Source organism: Xenopus laevis, chromosome 3L (assembly GCF_017654675.1).
Source record: "Xenopus laevis strain J_2021 chromosome 3L, Xenopus_laevis_v10.1, whole genome shotgun sequence".
NCBI classification, from domain to species: domain Eukaryota; kingdom Metazoa; phylum Chordata; class Amphibia; order Anura; family Pipidae; genus Xenopus; species Xenopus laevis.
Genome location: NC_054375.1, coordinates 145,052,983 through 145,073,843, shown reverse-complemented (window position 1 = coordinate 145,073,843; position 20,861 = coordinate 145,052,983). Strand labels below are relative to the sequence as shown.

The following is a 20,861-nucleotide window of genomic DNA, read 5'->3' as shown; positions in this document are numbered from 1 at the left end:
ATTTGCAAAAAGGCAAAAAGGCAAAAATTGTGAAATCAGAAAGTTCACGAAAAATAGTGAAATTCGAACGTTTTCACCAAAAACTCGAGCAATTCGAACGTTTTCATGAAACAATTGTGAAAAACGGAAATTGACGCCGGCGAATTTTCAGCGATGAAATGTGGAAATTCGCCGCAAATTCGTGCCAGGCGAATTTATTATAGTTAGTACAGTTATCCAGTTCACAAAAGAACAACTTGGCTACTGTTATTCTCTCTAACCCTGAACACAATGATATAGACGTTGGTAGTTATTGTATTTTATAATAAGGTTAAAAATAAATATTAAGGTACATAAACAGTTTATCATTGGATACAGGGAGTTACAGAATAAAACTCCAACCCTTGTTGTGTAACGAAAATTTGCACGATTTTCATACACAAATATCTGAATTGGAAGGTATTATAAAGCAGGGGTCCCCAACCACCGGGCCGCGGCCAAAAACGGGCCGCGGAGAGTCCTGTACTGGGCCACCAAACCATGAACGCAGTGCGCAGAATTTGATGCCAGCACACCCAAATTGGACGCCGACCCCTCCACCCCCTCCGACAAACTCCCCGACCCCCTCTGACCCTCTCCCGACCACCTCCGACCCCTCCTGACCCCCCTCCCCGACCCCCTCTGACCCCTCCCAGACCCCTCCTGACCCCCCCAACCCCCCTCCCCAACCCCTCTGACCCTCTCCTGACCCCCCAACCCCCCTCCCCAACCCCTCTGACCCTCTCCTGACCCCCTCCCCCCCCCTCCCCGACCCCTCTGACCCCTCCCTACCCCCCCACCCCTCCCGACCCCCCCACCCTGCTGGTCACTGACCCCATCTAAAAAACAAATACTCTGTAAAGTTGGCCATAGATGCACAGATCCCCCCGACCCCTCTCCAACCCCCTCCCGACTCCTTCATACGCCTCTCATTCAGCACATGGTTGCTAGGGTAATTTGAACGCTAGCAACCAGTCCGGTGAAACGGCTAACTGGAGAGCTGCTGAATAAAAAAAGCAAATAACTCAAAAAGCACAAATATATAATGAAGACCAATTGCAAATTGTCTTAGACTATCACTCTTTACGTCGCACTTAAAGTTAATGTAAAGGTGAACAACACTTTTAAAACAAAAACTTGTCCTTCTATTTTACATGTGATCCGTGTCCCCTTTTACAGAGGATGATCCAAAAAAATAAATAACCCTTATTGTAGAGAAAGAGAAAAACTAGCAGAGGATGGTTTCGATCCATCGACCTCTGGGTTATGGGCCCAGCACGCTTCCGCTGCGCCACTCTGCTTTCTCTCAATCACTGGCTTTAACGTCTATTAATCCAAATAAGCCGACACTAGAGGCTTCACTATAGAAGAAGCCTAATGTTTATATTTCCATGAGATGTAAAAGCCCATTGTACATAAATACTAAGCACCAATCAGTGGAGTAATACCAGGTTGTTATGTTAAAGCTGCAGCCTGAATCAGAGCTCTTTGCAGCATTTCCCATCATGCACCTGGCTGACAGAGAACTGAGAGGATCCAAACGGCTCCATTTTCAGCAGGGCCACAAATAACATTTTTCATCAAAGGCTACAACTTCCCTCACACTGCAATGAATAAGTGTTTTCTTTTTTCACAAGTTTGGCATGGAATAGCGTCCTGTAATTCTACACCACTGAATTCAGGGTTTGTGTCTGTTGTTCATGGAGAAAATACCACTCATGCTGCAAGAGCCCGGATAGCTCAGTCGGTAGAGCATCAGACTTTTAATCTGAGGGTCCAGGGTTCAAGTCCCTGTTCGGGCGGCTCTGCTTTTTCTTAATTTACATTTTAATATTTCCTAATACTCCCATAATAGCAGAAAATCCGGTCACAATAACCATAGTTTTCTGAAAATGTATTGTCAGTGGGTATAAATTAGTTTCTTTCTCATCTAATGTACAAACAAATATAGACTCTGAAGACCGTGCGCTTGCATGAGGCAGTGCTTCAGACAGGTGCTATTTAGGGTAGAACAAGACGAGCGTTTGGACGCGATTCTGCCGGATCCGTCGTAAAACACAGGCGGAAAACAAGGTGAGCAATAGCAATGTCAGACGGTGTCGCAGCGTTCTTCTGATGCAACGCAAATGTCAGATGCAGACGCAGCGTGTGTCACGTCGGACCAACACCGCGACACCGTCCGACACTTGTATTTCTTACCTTGTTTTCCGTCGCATCCGACTTGACGCTTGCGTTTTGCGGCAGATGCGGCAGAATCGCGTCCAAAGCGCTCGTCTAGTTCAACCCTTAGGGTTCAATGATATACAGGGTCGCTCGTGCCATCAGGAAAGTTGAGAACATTTCCTCAGGCGGCAGAGAGAGGCCAGTTACAAGGGGAGGTAAAAAGCCGCCTCTTGTCATTTTAAAGGAGACATATTGTGTAAAAAATAAGAACGTACCAGTGCATTATACTCATTTGAATATAGAAGAATTGTGCTTAAAAAGTAGTGTTTTAGGCTGATTTATTGAATATTTCTGCAAAAACCCTGATAATTCCTCCCTTTTCTTCTCCCTGAATTCCCAGGCTGTACAGGGGAGCCGGCGGCTCTCAGCTCTCTGCACTGTAGGACAGGAACCAATCAGCAGCTAGCAGGACCTGATAGGGAACTGAAGCCTGTCTGTGCTTGTGTGACTGCAGAGCTGTGATTGGCTGTCCCCCTCCTACTGTGCTTATGGCAGGGACCGTTAGGACACGCCCACCCCTCATTTGAATCACAGACAGGGACCAGAGAACATCTATAGGGAGCTCCAATAAAGGGGCTATTTTTAAAGATAATATTAATTTTAGCACCATGTAAAAGCAACACCATCTATTACTTATAATTGCCTACAAATTTTTTTCATTTTTTCATTTATCCTATATGTCTCCTTTAAGTGACAAATTTCCGGGTTTTAACCTGGAAATTCGGCTCCGCTAGTGCAGAAATCACTATTGCCCTTAATGCACTAGCGATGCTGCCCCCCAGGGCATATATTATAGAAAACAACACTATTTTGCCCAGAAAATGCCCTTAGCGACCACTGTCAGCCCCACTGGGGGGAGGAGATCCTGTAGCGTCTCCATTTGTCTGGGTTAAAACTAAACTGCCTGATATTTCAAGGGGCTGTCCTGCACAAAACCTACTCTGGCAAGTTTTTAAGTCTGCAAGAACTGGACAATTTTGTCCAAATGCATGGCATGCAATATCATAACCCCACCCACAACATCCATGGCCCACCCCCTGATTTATCAGGTCTGCTCATCGTGTCCCCTCTCCACCCTCTTTTTTGCTGCCAGCAGAGGTGGTAACATTAAAGGAGTGGTTCACCTTTGAGGTACATTTGAGTATGTTATAGAATGTCCAATTCTTAGCAATTTTGCAATTGGTCTTCTTTGTTTCTATGTTTTACTTTTTTAGTTATTTGCCTTTTTCTTCTGACCCTTTCCAGCTTTCAAATGGGGGGTCACTGACCCCATCTAAAAACAAATGCTCTGTAAGGCTTCACATTTATTGTTATTGCTACTTTCTGTTACTCGTCTTTATTTTCAGGCCTCTCCTATTCATATTCCAGCCTCTTATTCAAATCAGTGCATGGTTGCTAGGGGAATTTGGTCCCTAGCAACCAGATTGCTGAAATTGCAAACTGCACAGAACCTAAATAAAGAGCTGAATAACTCAAAAACCACAAATAATAAAAAATGAAAATTGCAAATTGTCTCAGAATATCAGTCTCTACATCATATGAAAAGTTAATTTAAGGTGAACAACCTCTGGGGCAGCCAAGTTGGGACATTACACTTTATTAGACTCCACCTTTGCCCTTGTACAATGAGCCTCAAACCTGCAGCAATTTGATGGTATAAAATGGTGAATGACAACCAGGAATATTACAGACATAGGAAAATACACACACACCTCTGGAGAATGTAGAACTATTAAAATTGAGCTGTGCCTCCCAAGAGCGTTGGTGGTATAGTGGTGAGCATAGCTGCCTTCCAAGCAGTTGACCCGGGTTCGATTCCCGGCCAACGCAGTCCATTTTTAACCTTAAATTATGTAAATGGTTTATGACAGATGCTTTTTAGACAGATGCGCCTTAAATTATCCACATTGCCGATTATATTTTTATTCATTTATTTCAAAACAGAAATGCTACCACAGAAACACTGTTTTCTCATTTGAACTTCCGGGTGTAGTAAGATGGCGATGAGTGTACTTCCTGTTCAAGAAGGCACTTTTGATTCTGCGCTGGAGCGGTCGGGAGTGCTGGTACTAATAGTCGTGTGTGATAAAATTATCGGGGGGTGGGACCAGGTAACTATGGAGACTAGGCTGGAATGGCGGATGTCTGTGGAAGCTAATAATGAATTCGCACCTGAAAAGCAGAATGTGTGGCTTGTGTATAATGTCATTGTATAGTGTCATTTAAATGTATTCCATAATGCTGATTGGCCCTTTAGTAGTGAAGCTGTGACTTTGCCTTGTTATTTATTCCCTGTTTATTTACCTCAGGGCTTCCAGGCAATTAGTCACCATGGAAAATGTCCCTCAGCAGTTTCCGTCCTACATGGACCCAAGTGAGGAGCTCTCCTGTGGGGATCATGAAAGTGTGGAGAGCAGGTTGATAAAGGGTATGTATCTTGGAACCTGCCCCTGTCATGTTCCCCCCCATGTTCTGCACCAATTAGTCGCTAATTACATGGGACCTCAGCAGTGCTGCGCTACTCGCATTCAAGACTTTGTGAGGGCTGTGACCCTCCTCTGGAATTCTCCCCCACAGTTAGGGTTGCCACCCGGCCGGTATTTTACCTGCCTAGCCGGTAAAATACCTGCCAAGGCCGGGGCCGGTATTACAAATTTACCGGCAATGTAACTGCCGGTAAATTTGTAATAAGATCAAAAGGAGCCCTCGGCCTGCCCCCAATCGCCCGCAATCCCCTGCAACTTACATTTTTTTTGCCTCTTCTAGCGTCTGTGGCGTGGCCCGCCCCTTTCGATGTCACGTCCCGCCCCTTTCGATGTCACGTCCCGCCCCTTTTGACGTCACGTCCCGCCCCTTTGAGGCCCCCCCCCAGCAGCCGGTAATTTTTTTTATAAAAGGTGGCAACCCTACCCACAGTCTGTCCAACATTCTCCCAACCTTTCTGCTTTCAAGAAACAAAATGTCTCCTTTAAGTCAAAGATGATTAATACAGTGCCGGGCCAACTCGGGCAGGCACCCTAGGCAGCCTGGCCCAGCAAAGCGCCCAATACGCGATATGAGTGCGCATTCGTACTAGTATTTTTCGTGCATGCGCACTCGCGCACGTCGGCCAGAGCGGGGAACGGACTAGAGGATAGCAGAGGCAGAGAAGGTACATGCCTGGCGCCCCTCCAGCTTTGCGCCCTAGGCACATGCCTACTCTGCCTACCCCTAGTTCCGGCCCTGGATTAATAATGTTTTGTGTAATGTTTGTAGTATGTTTAGAATGGGGATTGGTTTGAACCACCCTCTGAAGTGAACGTCTGTTGATTTCTGAATCCACAATAACAAATGGCCAATAGCCAGATGTACATGCCCCAGACTGTCTGCGAGGGGAGAATGGCAAGAAAAAGTGATGGCTCACCTTTATTTTAACTTTTCGTATATTATAGAATGGCCAATTTTAAGCAACTTTACAATTGTTCTTCATTATTTATTTTTTGTTTTTATAGTTTTTATAATTATTTGCCTTCTCCTTCTGACTCTTGCCAGCTTTCAAATGGGGAGTCACTGACCCCATCTAACGAACAAAAGCTCTGCAAGGCTACAAATCTATTGTTATTGCTACTTTGTATCACTCCGTCATCTTTCTATTCGGGCCTCTCCCATTCATATTCCAGTCTCTTATTCAAATCAAGGCATGGTTGCTAGGGTCATTTGTTCCCTAGCAACCAGACTGCACACATTTCAAACTTGAACAAATACTTTAACAGATAACAGCAGGCACTGAAACTAGACAACTGGTGCAGAATAAAAGTTTTTAAAAAAAAAAAAACATTTTTAAAATGTATTTGTTGGAATAATTGACTAAAAGCAATCTTATGCCTTTCGTGCCTAATGAGGGCACTTAGTAGCCAACTGGACCCTATGACTAAGCTCCGACGTTAGGCATGACTGTTACTTTTTCCCAGAACTGCCCATTCTTAAGTGACTCTCTGCTCTCTCATGTGTTTACATAGGGCTGCGGGAGTTATACCAGGCTGAGGAGCTCTGTGACACCACGGTGGTTACTGAAAGCAGAAGGTTTCTCTGCCACAGGTATTCCTTATTGTTTGTAGATCTGATGGAACTGTATGGAGGAAGCGTGCAACATGGTGCTAGAGTTACCCCCTGCCTCACCCATTTATTAGAGGAGGCCAAACATGAAATGAAGCTCAGGTTTCAAGGAATGCTTGACTACAGACCCGGACTTGGATTCAAAATAAGTCCGATTTCAAGTCCACAGGGGCCCAAACAGCCCCCCCATCAGCCCAATAAATAGTGACTGTCTATCTCTGACAGTAGCCCCTCTGGCATTTGCCAGAATTTACGTTTGCCAGTCTGGGCCTTCTAGACTATGGTTATATTACAGTCAGGAGTACTGTCATTATATTTTGTACTGCTTGCATCATGTCATATGCTCATATAATATACCCTGATAATAAATCGATTGTATATTGGCTTCCCCATACCAACACATGCACTGGTTATTGTGCACAGACAGTCTTAATTATCTGTATTTTTGTATTTAATGTATACAATGTCTGCATCATTATTACTGTATTGATTTAATTATACGCAACTGTGTTGACAGCAACCTCTGCAGGCAAGATTGGGCAACAGTGGGATATTGTCGTTATTTCCCAGCTATGTTGAGCATTTCTATGAGGGAGGCTTCAAACTAAAGGTGGCCATACACGATAAGATCTGCTCGTTTGGCGAGGTCACCAAATGAGCGGATTTTCCCCTTGATATTCCCACCAGCGGCAGGGCGGTATCAGTTTAATACGAGTATTCGGCCCTAGGGCCAAATGATCAGATTATACTAAGGAAATGGGCACTGACAGATCGTAGGACCACATCAACTATCCAATGCGGTCCTTGATCGCAGGAAAAATCAAACCCGCCCAACCGATATCAGGCCAATTTTTGGCCAGATATTGATCGGAAAGCCCCATCGTAAACCCCCACACACACGGGCAGATAAGATGACAAATTGGTCTAAAGGATTGATATAAGGGATGCACCGAAGCTGAATACTGAACCGAATCCGTATCCTAATTTGCATATGTGTGGGAAGGGGAAAACATTTTTTACTTCTTTGTTTTGTGACAAAAGGTCACACAATTTCCCTCCCCACCTCTAATTTGCATATTAGGGCAGAACGGCCAAATCCTGCTGAAAAAGGCAGCATTCCTAATCGATATCGGCAGCTTTAATCTGCCCGTGTATGGCCAACCTTAAGCAATATTTTTTTCCTTATGGGAGAAATATATTATTTTTTTAATCCATATTTGACCAATTCTAAGCAGCGTCTCAGTTGGTATTCATTGTTTAATGTAGATTTTTTTTCAAAAGGGGGTCACTGACTCCAGCAGACAAAAAAAATGATTGGTCTTCGAGGCTACCATTTTATTGTAGTTAATGCTTTCTATTATTTACCTTTCTATTCAGGCCTCTCCTATTCATCTTTCAATCAAACCACTGTCTGGTTCCTAAGGTAATTTGGAGCCTAGAACCAGATAGCTGCTGAATTCCCAACCAAAAGTAAAATAATGAAAAACCTCAAAAATGATTTAAAAAAAAAATGAAGACCAATTGCAAATGTCTTGGAATACCAATCTTTCCATCATTTTAAAAGTTAAAAAAGTCAGACATGAAGATCTCATTTAAATGGGCACAATACACTAATGTTTTAGTGCAGGATTGTATAGTGCAAGATTGTATAGTGCAGGATTGTATAGTGCAGGATTGTATAGTGCAGGATTGTATAGTGCAGGATTGTATAGTGGAGGATTGTATAGTGGAGGATTGTATAGTGGAGGATTGTATAGTGGAGGATTGTATAGTGGAGGATTGTATAGTGGAGGATTGTATAGTGGAGGATTGTATAGTGGAGGATTGTACAGTGGAGGATTGTACAGTGCAGGATTGTATAGTGGAGGATTGTATAGTGGAGGATTGTACGGTGGAGGATTGTACGGTGCAGGATTGTACGGTGCAGGATTGTATAGTGGAGGATTGTACAGTGCAGGATTGTACAGTGCAGGATTGTACAGTGCAGGATTGCACAGTGCAGGATTGTACAGTGCAGGATTGTACAGTGCAGGATTGTACAGTGCAGGATTGTATATTGGAGGATTGTACAGTGCAGGGGAAGTAGGATGTATGTGTGAATATTGTATAGATGTGTTATTATAGTGGGCGTTTATGTAAATATGCTTTTATTGTGTTATAGATGGAATTATTCTAAGTCAATTTTCAGTTGGTCTTTGCTTTTTGAAATATTATCCTTCCTATTCTGTCTCAGTTTAACCTGTAACTGAAAACGCTTTGTGGTTAGTGGGGTCACTAACCCCTCCAGCAACCAAAAAGCAGACTGTAGTAAGTCTTTTTTTTTTATTGGTGGTTTTTCTTCCAGTTTCACTTGCATACTGCTTGTCTGGTTGCTAGGGTAATTAAGCCGTAGAAAATTCTAAGCCATTGCACAACAAATTGGGATAACAATGTCTAGTCCATATTAAAGGTTAACATGAACTAATTTTAGTACATACTGGGCATTTTGAATTTATTTCTTTACATGGTTTACATGATTTCCTTCTGAACTGGCTACACTGATACATCGGTCTTTTCTGTTCATGTTTCATTTTCTTTTTGCTTTTTCTAAGGGTGGTCCTGTCGTCGGTCAGTCCTTATTTCCGGGCAATGTTTAGCAGTTCTATGAGGGAAGCAGAGCAAGGAGAGGTGGTGTTGGCAGACATCCCAGCGCCTGTAATACAGACAGTGCTGAACTTTATCTACACTGGTGAGGCCACCATCAACCTGGACACAGTTCAGGAGCTGTTTACAGTTTCCAGTCGGCTGCAAATCGTCGCCCTGCAAGATCTATGCAGCAGGTAACCACTAACAAAGTCAATGGAAGTACAGTTCTTGGAAGTACAGTTTTTGGGTGCAAGGATAAGGAACGAGTGGTATTAACTAGGGATGCACCAAACTCAGGATTCAGTTTGCCATTTTATACCTCCCAACTGTCTTGTTTTCCACTGGACAGTTCTGATTTTTGACAGTTCAACCTGCAGTCACCATCCTACAGTGCAGTGTGCTGTAGTGATGTGTGGGCCGGCCCGATACCTGCGGTACTGACCTTGCGCTCTTCGTAGGGGGTGAAGGGCGGGTGCAGGTTGAGCTCTTTTCCTGCTCTCCCCGCCCTTCACAGTCAAATGCCAGCTTTCCGAGTTCGTCTTTTATAGACGATGCGCCTGCGCATCCCGCGCCTTTTGTGACATGATTGGCGGGGGCGGGTCAGCGTGGGTCTATAAAAGCAACCCGGAAGTCGGATGCGGTGGGCGCAAGGCTAAGGTAGGGCTCGGTTAGGGTCAAGTGTGGGTCGGGAAAATCCAACCCACACATCACTAGTGTGCTGAGTGCATTGAGTGCTCAGAGTAGGGTTTTTTTTTTTTTTTTTTGCATAAATTTGAAATAAATCAAGCCTTCTATAAATCCATTCCTTCTGTATTTAAAAGTGTAAAATGCACTGCTTTTCAAACGATATGTCTCCTTTAAAGGAATTGTTCAGTGGGTAAATAGATAGGCTGTGCAAAATAAAAAAAAATTGTAATATAGTTAGTTAGCCAAAATGTAATTTATAAAGGCTGGAGTGACTGGATGTGTAACATAATAGCCAGAACACTACTTCCTGCTTTGCAGCTCTCTTGGTTTCCATTGATTGGTTACCAGGCAGTAACCAATCAGTGACTTGAGGAGGGTCATAACTGTTGCTTTTGAATCTGAGCTGAACGCTGAGGATTAATTGCAAACTCACTGAACAGTTATGTCCCATGTGGTTCCCCCTTAAAGTCGTTGACTAACTCAGAGTTAGAGACCTGAAAAGCAGGAAGTAGTGTTCTGGCTATTATGTTAGACATCCAGCTTTTATACATTACCGTATATTTTTGGCTATATTAACTATATTAGTTAAATTTTTTATTTTGCACAGCCTATCTATTTACCCAGTTTTTATTTTTACACTGAACTGTTCCTTAATGGTTTCAACACAACCACATGGAAAGGTATTTCTGTGCGGTTTCCCACTGCATCCAGGCCAGGAGAAGTTGTGTGCAGTCTGAAGGTGCAGGGTTTTTTTTCTACTGGCTCCAGCTCTGCGAGGCTGCATTACTCTAATAAAAGAGATCATTACAGGGCGAAAAACACCCCGCTTTCTACCAGGTTTCTAGCAGGTGCACTGCATATCAGATGGAGAGAGTAAAGAGACATTGACACCAGAAATTATACTTTTTTTTAAATCTATCATAACATAATCTTAGCATGCTTTTTATAATTTTGTACTAGAAGTATATTTGCCCAATTCTTTTACATTACCTATCTGATCCCCCATGTTGCTGCATGAGGGCGCAGCCATGTTCGTGCATCTGTACTCCGTTAGCATTAGAAACTATAACTGACGGGTTGAGAAGGGACAGTCAGATTAAGGCAAAGCAGATCTATCAGCGAAAAATGATCAACATGATCTATCGGCAACTTGTAATGCACATTTATATATCATAGAGTGGTTTTTAAGTGTCGGTTTAACTTTAAAGGCTGGGAAAGGGATATTGAAGTGATCCAGGCCGATGTTTCTTCTGGGGATAATGAAAACGGGCCCAAGTTTTATCCAAAGTATAAGCCTATTTTTCCTCGCAGGCTTATATTTCATTATTTGTTATTTTTCTGTTGGTATAGCTCTGATGAATTGTCTGTTACTTTAGACCAGGGGTCCCCAACCTTTTCTACCCTTGAGCCACATTTAAATGTAAAATAAGTGGGAGAGCAGCACAATCATCTGTACACTTGGTTTTTGTGCCACTAAAGCTTGCCTTCAAGCCAGGCATTGAAAAAAAAAAGCACCTGCTTTGAGGTCAACATCCAAGAGGTCAGAGAGCAATATATTACTCACAAGCCACTGGTTGGGGATCTCTGCTTTAGATAAATCCTGTCACTTTTGGTACCTCCACTGACCATAGCGACATGTGATTGGTTACCTCTAAGCACAGATTCCCACCACATGGCTTCCTCCAAGCACAGGGTTCTGTCTTGTAACTGGGGTAATCAGGGGATCCTACTAGTGATGTGCAGGCCAGCACATTACAAGCAGGTTTACCCACGGGTCGGGTGGTTTCGGGCCGACCTTGCACGCTTCTTCACGGGTAGCAGGTGCAGGTTGAGCTCTTCTCCTGCTCTCCCCGCCCCGCCACCGTCAAATGCCGGCTTCCGAGTTCGTCTTTTACAGACGCTGCGCCTGCTCGTCCTGCCCCTTTTGTGATGTCATCAGCGGCACGGATCTATAAAAGCAACCCGGAAGCGCGGATGCACGCGGGCTAAAGAAGGGCGGGTTAGGGTTGGTTGCGGGTCGGGAAAATCTGGAAATTTGGGAGAAGTTGCCAGCTTTAAAGGAAAGCTACCTAAGTAATTTATTGCCAATAGATTAGCCACAATAGTGCAAGCTACAGTGGTGTGAAAAACTATTTGCCCCCTTCCTGATTTCTTATTCTTTTGCATGTTTGTCACACAAAGTGTTTCTGATCATCAAACACATTTAACTATTAGTCAAAGATAACACAAGTAAACACAAAATGCAGTTTTTAAATGAGGGTTTTTATTATTTAGGGAGAAAAGAAATCCAAACCTGTGTGAAAAAGTAATTGCCCCCTGAACCTAATAACTGGTTGGGCCACCCTTAGCAGCAATAACTGCAATCAAGCGTTTGCGATAACTTGCAACGAGTCTTTTACAGCGCTCTGGAGGAATTTTGGCCCACTTATCTTTGCAGAATTGTTGTAATTCAGCTTTATTTGAGGGTTTTCTAGCATGAACCGCCTTTTTAAGGTCATGCCACAACATCTCAATAGGATTCAGGTCAGGACTTTGACTAGGCCACTCCAAAGTCTTCATTTTGTTTTTCTTCAGCCATTCAGAGGTGGATTTGCTGGTGTGTTTTGGGTCATTGTCCTGCTGCAGCACCCAAGATCGCTTCAGATTGAGTTGACGAACAGATGGCCGGACATTCTCCTTCAGGATTTTTTGGTAGACAGTAGAATTCATGGTTCCATCTATCACAGCAAGTCTTCCAGGTCCTGAAGCAGCAAAACAACCCCAGACCATCACACTACCACCACCATATTTTACTGTTGGTATGATGTTCTTTTTCTGAAATGCTGTTACTTTTACGCCAGATGTAACGGGACGCGCACCTTCCAAAAAGTTCAACTTTTGTCTCGTCGGTCCACAAGGTATTTTCCCAAAAGTCTTGGCAATCATTGAGATGTTTTTTAGCAAAATTGAGACGAGCCTTAATGTTCTTTTTGCTTAAAAGTGGTTTGCGCCTTGGAAATCTGCCATGCAGGCCGTTTTTGCCCAGTATCTTTCTTATGGTGGAGTCGTGAACACTGACCTTAATTGAGGCAAGTGAGGCCTGCAGTTCTTTAGATGTTGTCCTGGGGTCTTTTGTGGCCTCTCGGATGAGTTGTCTCTGCGCTCTTGGGGTAATTTTGGTCGGCCGGCCACTCCTGGGAAGGTTCACCACTGTTCCATGTTTTTGCCATTTGTGGATAATGGCTCTCACTGTGGTTCGCTGGAGTCCCAAAGCTTTAGAAATGGCTTTATAACCTTTGAAATTGAACTCAGGTGTGATAAACCACAGTTAAATTATTTTTTAACGAGGGGGGCAATCACTTTTTCACACAGGCCAATGTAGATTTGGAGTTTTTTTTCTCCCTTAATAACATAAACCTTCATTTAAAAACTGCATTTTGTGTTCAATTATGTTATCTTTGACTAATAGTTAACGGTTTTTGATGAGCAGATACATTTAAGTGTGACAAACATGCAAAAGAATAAGAAATCAGGAAGGGGGCAAATAGTTTTTCACACCACTGTATAATACTGTATTTATTCTGCAGAATGCTTTACAATACCTGAGTAAACAGCTCTAGTAGCTCTCTCTGTTTCTTTAGAATAGCAGCTGCCATATTAGCTTGTTGTGACATCACAACCTGCCTGAGTCTCTCCCTGCTCACATAGCTCTGGTTTACAGCAGGGAGGGGAGGAGGGAAAGGGGAGGAGAGAGGAGCAAACTGAGCATGCTCAAGCCCTAGCCCTGGCAGTTTATACTGAAAACAGGAAGTCTGATACAGAAGCCCATGAGTACACAATAGAAGGAAAGAAATACTGTGTTTCTTTTGACAGAGGACTCAGAGCAGCATTACTTTGAGGGTTTACTGGTGTATTTATATAGACCTTTCTGATAAAGCTTACTTAGTTTTAGCCTTCCCTTCTCCATTAAAATATTGATTGTTCCTTGCAATATTGACTTTAGGCAGCTGCTTGTATGTGGCTGGAGGAATGCACAAAGATGATTCACTTTCTGATACACTTCATGTCTATGATTCTGTTAGGAATGACTGGACCAAATTAAGCTCTATATTTTCGTCTAGGTACATGCTTGGTTTTGTTGCATAAAGCCAGAGGCTGTATACTCTTGGAGGGTGCAAAAGAAATAATGATATGGATTCCGTTGAGTATTATAATCTTCTAGAGGATCGTTGGTCTTGTGTATCCAGAATGCCTATTCCAATTCCATTGTGATCTTTTGCATGTGCACAATTAAAAGGAAGACTATATCTAATAGGGGGAAAGTGCAGTGTAGTAAATTTGACCTTGCCCTCATCCCAGCAGGGGTGTCCTTATGTTTAACCCTTTGTCAGACATGTTGTGCCAGTTTTTACTTTCTATGGTGGGCTCGTCTGCAGGAGCAGTGGTGCTGGACAACAAGTTATATGTAATAGGCGGCCATGTCAGCTCTGATTGCATGAACTATTTCTTATGTTACCTTTACATATTAAATATATAAATGAAAAGCTCCTTTTTTTCTTTGACAATGACTTCCATAGTGTTTTGCATGGCAGGAAAGTAACCAAAATACTACCAAAAAGACACCACTTTGAGGAAGGTGATTTGACTCAGAGATAGGAATATATTTTCCCCTTTTAGGCTTCAAAAATAGGAATGGTTTATGGCTGATCGTATGTCTCTCTTGTATTTTGATGAAGTAATTTTGGCACTTGCCTTTTAACCTGCTTGAATATCAGGGCTGGATTTACATAGCAGGAGCCCCGCCCCCTCCCCTTCCTCTGTGCACATGCACAAATGTTTAGCATCGGGTCCAGAGTACTTTGGTGCACTGGAAATTTTAAAAAATATTGTATCTCCTCAGGGTTGGACTGGGCCGGCGGGGCACCAGGAAAAAACCCTTGTGGGCCCCACCGGGCCCAGGTCCGCACCCACATGTGGCTCAATACCGCGACCCCCTTTGTCGGGGGTTGCAGGGGAAATATTTTGTACGCACATGTGCGCACAACCACGGCGCTGCATGCAGACGCGCCACACTGGCCGACACTGCAGGGGGGTCCTGGGGCAGGAGCCCCCCTGTATCTCCTGCAAATCCCCAGTGCTTCTGAACCAATGTGAATGTGGTTGGTCGGCTTGCCACCCTCCTAACATTCTGTCTCCCTAGGCCCAGGCCTTTGTGGCCTTTCCACAAATCCGGACCTGTTGAATAATCAAAAGCCGTGGGGTACATTCCCAAAGCACCAATACATGTAGTAGTCCAAATAAACATTTGTTTCTGTAATAAGTTAAATATAAATGCCATTAGGCCACAATGCCTAGTAAGGGGGGATACTGCGTGTCTGTTTTGCTATCTACTCATATATTCATTTTTGCAAAAAGTTTTACACCTGAATAATTATCGACCTGAACAGAAAAATATAACTAGACTTCTTTTTACCCTGTGGATTCAATCGGCAGGTTTGAGGAGTCACTGGGGCTCATTTATCAACACTGGGCAAATTTGCCCATGGGCAGTTAATTATAACAACCAATCAGTGATTAGCTTTTTGAAGCCAGCAGCAAGTAGAACAATGAATGCAGCAATTTGATTGGTTGCCATGGGTTACTGCCCATGGGCAAATTTGCCCAGTGTTGATAGATGACCCCCACTGTCTGCTTTACCAGACACTAGGGCTGGATTTCCGTTTTTTGCGCCTCTAGGCTGCCTGGGTCCTAGCACCCGCTCGTGCGCACGCCCCCCCTTCAGTTGCATGCGCCGGCCACCAGGTCCTAGCGCCTGCCGAAGAACTTGCGCATGTGATCCCCCATGAGCGTGCAATTGGCTCACAATACATTTCTAGATGCAGCTGGGCGGCATTCCGCCCCTCCAATTTAGCCACCCTAGGCCTGGGCCTTTGTGGGCTCGCCTAGAGACACTCTAGGCCTGCAGACACTGTATAACTTTTGGGGACATATTTATCAAAATCCGAGTATTTTAATAAAAAAAAAGTCCGACCAAACTAGAATCCACGATTGGACCTTATTTATTATTAACAAAAAGCACTAAATCGGATCGAGGACAAACGACAAAATCGAGCGAAAATCCGAATCGTAGTTTTTTTCTTCGTTTTTTTCCCCCAAATCACTTGATTTTTTTCGGGGCTTTTTTCTAATAAAGCCTGAATATTTAGGATTATAGCCTGAAGAGTCTGATATAGCCAGATTTTTGGGCTAATTCCAAAACAGACCACAGAACTTCCAAGTAGGATAGGGACCTCTCCCATTGATTTATATTCAACCTCGGTAGTGTAATGGCCTGAAGGCTTTGTGGAGCTAGGAGGAAGCAGCGAGTTCCAACACAGTTCACGGTATCCAAGGGATAAAGAAGAAGAGTAGCCAAATCCAGGCAAAGGTCAGTTCAGGCAGCAAGGTTCTTAGTCAATATAACAGGCAGAAGTAGTAATCACACCCAGGAACACAATAAGTTGAACCTATAATTGGGCAAGGTCTGCAAGGCTCTGGCGTCTTTTATAGGCAGATTTTTTGCGCCAAACGATCATGATGACACGGTCACGCATTGACGCTGCACATTGTGAAACGCCAGTGTCATGACGCTGCGTACATTTTAACACATTGGCGTCAGAACGTGCCACATGGAACTCCTGGGTGCCGCCATCTTGTCCATGGCATCGGAGCAGACCGGAACACTGGTAAGTATCCCTTACAGGTAGGTCTGAGATGCCGGATTTTCGTATTCTGACTTTTTCCGTCCTCGGGGTATAATAAATCGAAAAATTCTAGTTTTTTTGCTAAAAATTCAGTTTTTATAATATAGTATATCAAGTATATCAAGTATAACTTGATTAATCAGGTACAGAATCTTTAAATAATTGTATTTAAAAATATCCTTATTTTTATACAATATATATTTTTTTTCATCTTTACATTATTTTCCATTTAATAAACCTTTACAGATGTACCCTTATTCCATGTAAAGCTTCTGGGCAAACTTAGAGAAGGTCTTATATCACTTTGTGCTCAGTCTTCTAAAATCAAGAAGACCATAATGCACCGAATGTTGTTTTACAAGACATAAACAAGCCACGTTCTCTTCTTACCCCGTATTTGTAATAGAACAGTGGTTTTGAAACTTAGGTTCTTACTTTGCTTATAAAATAAGTTGCAGATGAATTAAAATACTACTTTAATAGTCACCAGGGGTCACCGGTTCCAGAAGGTTACCCAAACTTTCCTTCAAGGTGAGTACCACTCACCCACTGCTCAGACCTTTCCCCAACTCACAAATTCCAGTAGTGTCCAAAGTCACTGAACTATCCTTCAAGTTAAGCCCAACCCACTGATCTGGTCTTCTCCCACTTCAGCTTACCAGTTCCAGTAGTGCCCAAGATCACCCAAAATGGTCCATCAAACTTAGCACCACCCATTGTTTTGATCTTGCCTCAACTCACCAGTTCCGGTATTGTACAAGCCACCTATATTGTCCTTCAAGCTGAGCACCACCCTCTCACTGCTTTGATCTTCCCCCACCCCAGCTCACCAGTTCCAGCAGAGTACAAGGTCACCCAAATTGTCCTTATAGGCTGAGCAGCACCACCCGCTATTTGCGTCGACCTCCCTCCATTGTAGTTTACCACTACAGTTGTGTACAAAGCCAGCCAAATTGTATGTCAATCTGAGCACCACCCACCCACTGTACTAGTTATCTTTACATTTAGGATATCTCTCTCCCCACTGATTAAATGTTTTCAAAACTTCTTTTTCTCAGTTACCTAAATAAAACACTGAACAGTGACAGTTTCTTTTGGATTTACCGATTGGCTCACAGCCACAACTGCAGGTGCCTTCTGGAAGCCGCAATACAATATATTGGTTGCCATTTCATCAGTATTTCTAAAGAAGAAGACTTTCTCCAACTTGATCTGAAAGAATTAACTCCAATACTTTCCTCAGACAAACTGATGGTTTCTTCAGAACTTGATGTCTACCATCTTGCCCAGCGTTGGTGGAGATTTAACTGCTGCAGGTACACCTCTATTCCTGAAGAACTTGCAAAGACCATCCGCTTTTATTTGATGAGCCCTCAAGAGCTAAAGGAGGTTGAGGAAGAGTTCCATAAGGAAATATCTTCCCAGCAACCGTTGTCCTTCCAACTTCGGCAAGGAATGTTTGAAGATAGAATTATTTGCATGGATATTATGGACAGAGAGCGCAATATACTTAAAAAGGATTATCTTCTGGAAACGTATAATCCAGTTTCCGGAATTTGGGGAAAGTTGCCTTTCCCAAAGTACCTTTCAGATTCCAGAGTTCTGGTAGAAGGGAGATATTTATACATATCAGGAGGCAAAAATGAGGATGAAACTCTAACGGACGAACTATATGTTTATGACTCTGTAATGAATGATTGGAGTCGGTTACCTTCTATGAGGGTTCCAAAAGTTAACCATGGTTTTGTAGCTCATGCTCAGAGGTTGTATGCCCTGGGGGGCTGGGATGGAAGAGAAATCATTAATTATGCAGAGTATTATAGTGTGCCAGAGAACTGCTGGAAAAGTCTTCCAAATCTTCCACTGCGCTTACATGACTTTGGATGTGCACAGTTAAAGGGCAAATTGTATCTCATTGGTGGATCAACAACAATATCAAAGTCTATTGTTAAACATCTAGGGTTTCTTATATATGACACAGCTTCAGAGACATGGAGCCATTTTCCTTTAAAAATGCAAATATCTTCCGCAGGAGCAATTAAGTTAAGTGATAAGATCTTGGTGATTGTAGGCTATGCCCGTACTTACCAGGACCGCTATGAACCATTTGACCCACGTGCCACTGACCAGCACTTTGAACATAAATATTACATGCCACATGCCTCTGCCCAATTCTATAAATACTCTGATCCTTGTGCAAATCCTGGCTTTATCCCCACCATCTGTTTTTGTTTGGACAGCGAAGGGCAGTTTTGCAACTGCCCAGTTCCACCATTTCCTGAAAACATTAAGTCACCAGGAGTAGTAAAGTGGAAGGACAGAATTTATGTCATGGGTGGAATTGGCATGAGGGAATTTAACGACAAATTCATGTACCACTGGGCCCCAGGTAGAACCACCTGGACCAAAGGCGTTGTAGAGCTCCCGATTTTGTTTGATGATTCCTTTGGCTGTGTTACACTGGAGGTTCCTTTGGAACATTTTCATTCTCTCATTCTTGGCAGAAAGGTAACCAGAATTCGTCCAAAGAGGCAAATCTTTGAGGAGGAATCTGACTAGTTTTTTTTTAAACATTGAAATGTAAGTCTACTTTTTCAACTAATAAAGAATAGCAAATCTGGAATCATGCATGTATATAACTGGTATTTTAATTGAGTCTTACTTTAGTAACTCTAGGCCCCCATGGGCCTCCACCCCTATCATAAAACAGCAGCTATTGGTTTTTTTTTGGGGGGGGGGCGTTGTTGAAGCAAGGTGCAGTTCAGCTTCACCTGCATATGCTTCTGTGGTGAGAATACAATGACGAGGACCTAAAGTAGCCAAAGATGGAGCTTGCCAACACTGTTGTGCTAGTCTGCATTTTTAGCCTGGAAAAGCAATAACTGTTGTTTTGTGAGTCCCCAGTTTGGGAAGGGTGGAGTCTTGAGGAGTCCTGCTCTGGTCCATTTTCTTAAATCCAGACTCACAACCTGGACCCACTAACCGCACCCAACACATGTACTTGCTTCTTGGGCCATGGGCAAGTGGAAGCAATGCATGGGTGAGTGGACGGGGGGAGGGCACTGGAGTGGCAAAGAGGGGATAGAGACAGAGGAAACCGGTTCTGTTGTAGCAAGTGGTTGGCAATGCATGGGAAGGTGAATGACAGACAGATAATGGAGTGACAGTTTGGTTGATAGTTGTTGCAGTTTTTCCAGGGCCGGATTTTATGTGTGGGAGCCCAGAGGCCGGTATAACCCACCTTCCCTGCCCCTCTCGGGATAAGGGTTGCCACCTTTTCTGAAAAAAAATACCGACCTTCCTATATATTTAACTTTTTTCCCTATTAATAACATTGCGATCAGCCATCATTTTTATCGGCCACGCCGGTAAAATACAGGCCAGGTGGCAACATTACTCTGGATTGAGCAGACACTCAATCGGTTGCAGAGGGGTCAGAAGCCACACAGACCTGCAACTAAACTCCAGAGTGTCCCACATGTGCAGGCCTGGATTTGCGGCGGGCCTAGGGCGGCAAAAAATAGGGGCGGCATGCCGCCCAGCCGCATTATGGGGACGTGTTTTTTCGCCGGCGCGCTGGGAAGGGGATGTGTAGGCGGGCGCTAGGACCGCGCGCCCCACAAAGAAATCCGGCGCTGCACATGTGGCTTGGCTGCATGCTGCTTCTTGCCACTAATCTGAGAGTTTCAGGAAACAGAACCAGCAATTCAGACGATAAAAAAGGACAAAATACTGTTTCTAAATTCCCCTAGTAACCATGCATTGATTCAAATAAGAGACTGGAATATGAATAGGAGAGGCCTGAATAGAAAGATGAGTAATAAAAAGTAACAAAGTAAGTAATATATTTGTAGCCTTACAGAGCATTTGTTTTATTAAAGGGGTCGGCAATGCCCATTTGAAAGCTGCAAAGAGTCAAAAGAAGACTATAAAAAAATAAATAATGAAAATAATTGAAAAGTTGCTTGGAATTGGCCATTTTATAACATACTAAAAGTTAACTTAAAGGTGAACCACCCCTTTAAATCTGCAAGCGATGAGCCTCTGGATCATTGAACTATTCTGTGTCCAAATGCATTACAGGGATGGTTCACCTTTAAGTTAACTCTTAGTATGTTATGGTTTTCCTTTTTTGTTTTGTTTAGATTTGATTAATTTGCCTTTTTCTTCTGACTCTTTCCAGAGGGGGGGGGGTCACTGACCCCATCTAAAAAACATATTCTCTGTAAGGCTACAAATATATTGTTATTGATACTTTTTATGACTCGATTTTGTATTCAGCTCTCTCCTATCATATTCCAATCAATGCATAGTTGTTAAGGTAATTTGGACCCTAGCAGCCAGAATACTAAAAGATTGCAAAGTGAATAAAAAGCTAAATAACTCAAAAACCAGCACAAATAATAATAATAAAAATGAAAACCAATTGCAAATTGTCTCAGAATATCACTCTCTTCATCATACTAACAGTTAACTCAAAGGTGAACAACC

At 43.2% G+C, this 20,861-nt stretch overlaps 1 protein-coding gene and 3 non-coding genes across 6 annotated transcripts; 3 read left to right on the top strand and 1 right to left on the bottom strand.

The window, feature by feature from the left end:
• Positions 1 to 1,247: 1,247 nt before the first annotated feature.
• trnam-cau lies at positions 1,248 to 1,319 on the bottom strand. Its single transcript has one exon. It is a non-coding gene; the product is annotated as a tRNA-Met (tRNA).
• A 428-nt stretch (positions 1,320 to 1,747) lies between these two features.
• On the top strand, positions 1,748 to 1,820 carry trnak-uuu. Its single transcript has one exon. It is a non-coding gene; the product is annotated as a tRNA-Lys (tRNA).
• Positions 1,821 to 3,999: 2,179 nt separating this feature from the next.
• trnag-ucc lies at positions 4,000 to 4,071 on the top strand. Its single transcript has one exon. It is a non-coding gene; the product is annotated as a tRNA-Gly (tRNA).
• A 158-nt stretch (positions 4,072 to 4,229) lies between these two features.
• LOC108711687 (actin-binding protein IPP) lies at positions 4,230 to 18,998 on the top strand. Of its 3 annotated transcripts, none has more exons than XM_018253651.2 (5): positions 4,230 to 4,352; positions 4,551 to 4,669; positions 6,240 to 6,318; positions 8,928 to 9,155; positions 17,429 to 18,998. In XM_018253651.2, exons 2-5 carry the CDS (start codon positions 4,573 to 4,575, stop codon positions 18,927 to 18,929), a joined length of 1,905 nt encoding a protein of 634 aa, XP_018109140.1. In that variant the 5' UTR covers positions 4,230 to 4,352; positions 4,551 to 4,572; the 3' UTR covers positions 18,930 to 18,998. The 3 variants fall into 3 exon arrangements, with proteins under 3 accessions (XP_018109140.1, XP_018109141.1, XP_018109138.1); XM_018253652.2 differs by having other exon boundaries at positions 4,256 to 4,307; XM_018253649.2 differs by lacking the exon at positions 4,230 to 4,352 and adding an exon at positions 4,358 to 4,427.
• The last annotated feature ends 1,863 nt before the right edge of the window (positions 18,999 to 20,861 follow it).

Bases quoted from the DNA above. Each gene is read 5' to 3' on its own strand.
- LOC108711687 (XM_018253649.2), top strand. From the start codon at position 4,402: ATGAATTCGCACCTGAAAAGCAGAAT. The intron at 4,428-4,550 runs GTGTGGCTTGTG...TATTTACCTCAG, and splicing joins TCGCACCTGAAAAGCAGAAT to GGCTTCCAGGCAATTAGTCA. The intron at 6,319-8,927 runs GTATTCCTTATT...GCTTTTTCTAAG, and splicing joins AGAAGGTTTCTCTGCCACAG to GGTGGTCCTGTCGTCGGTCA.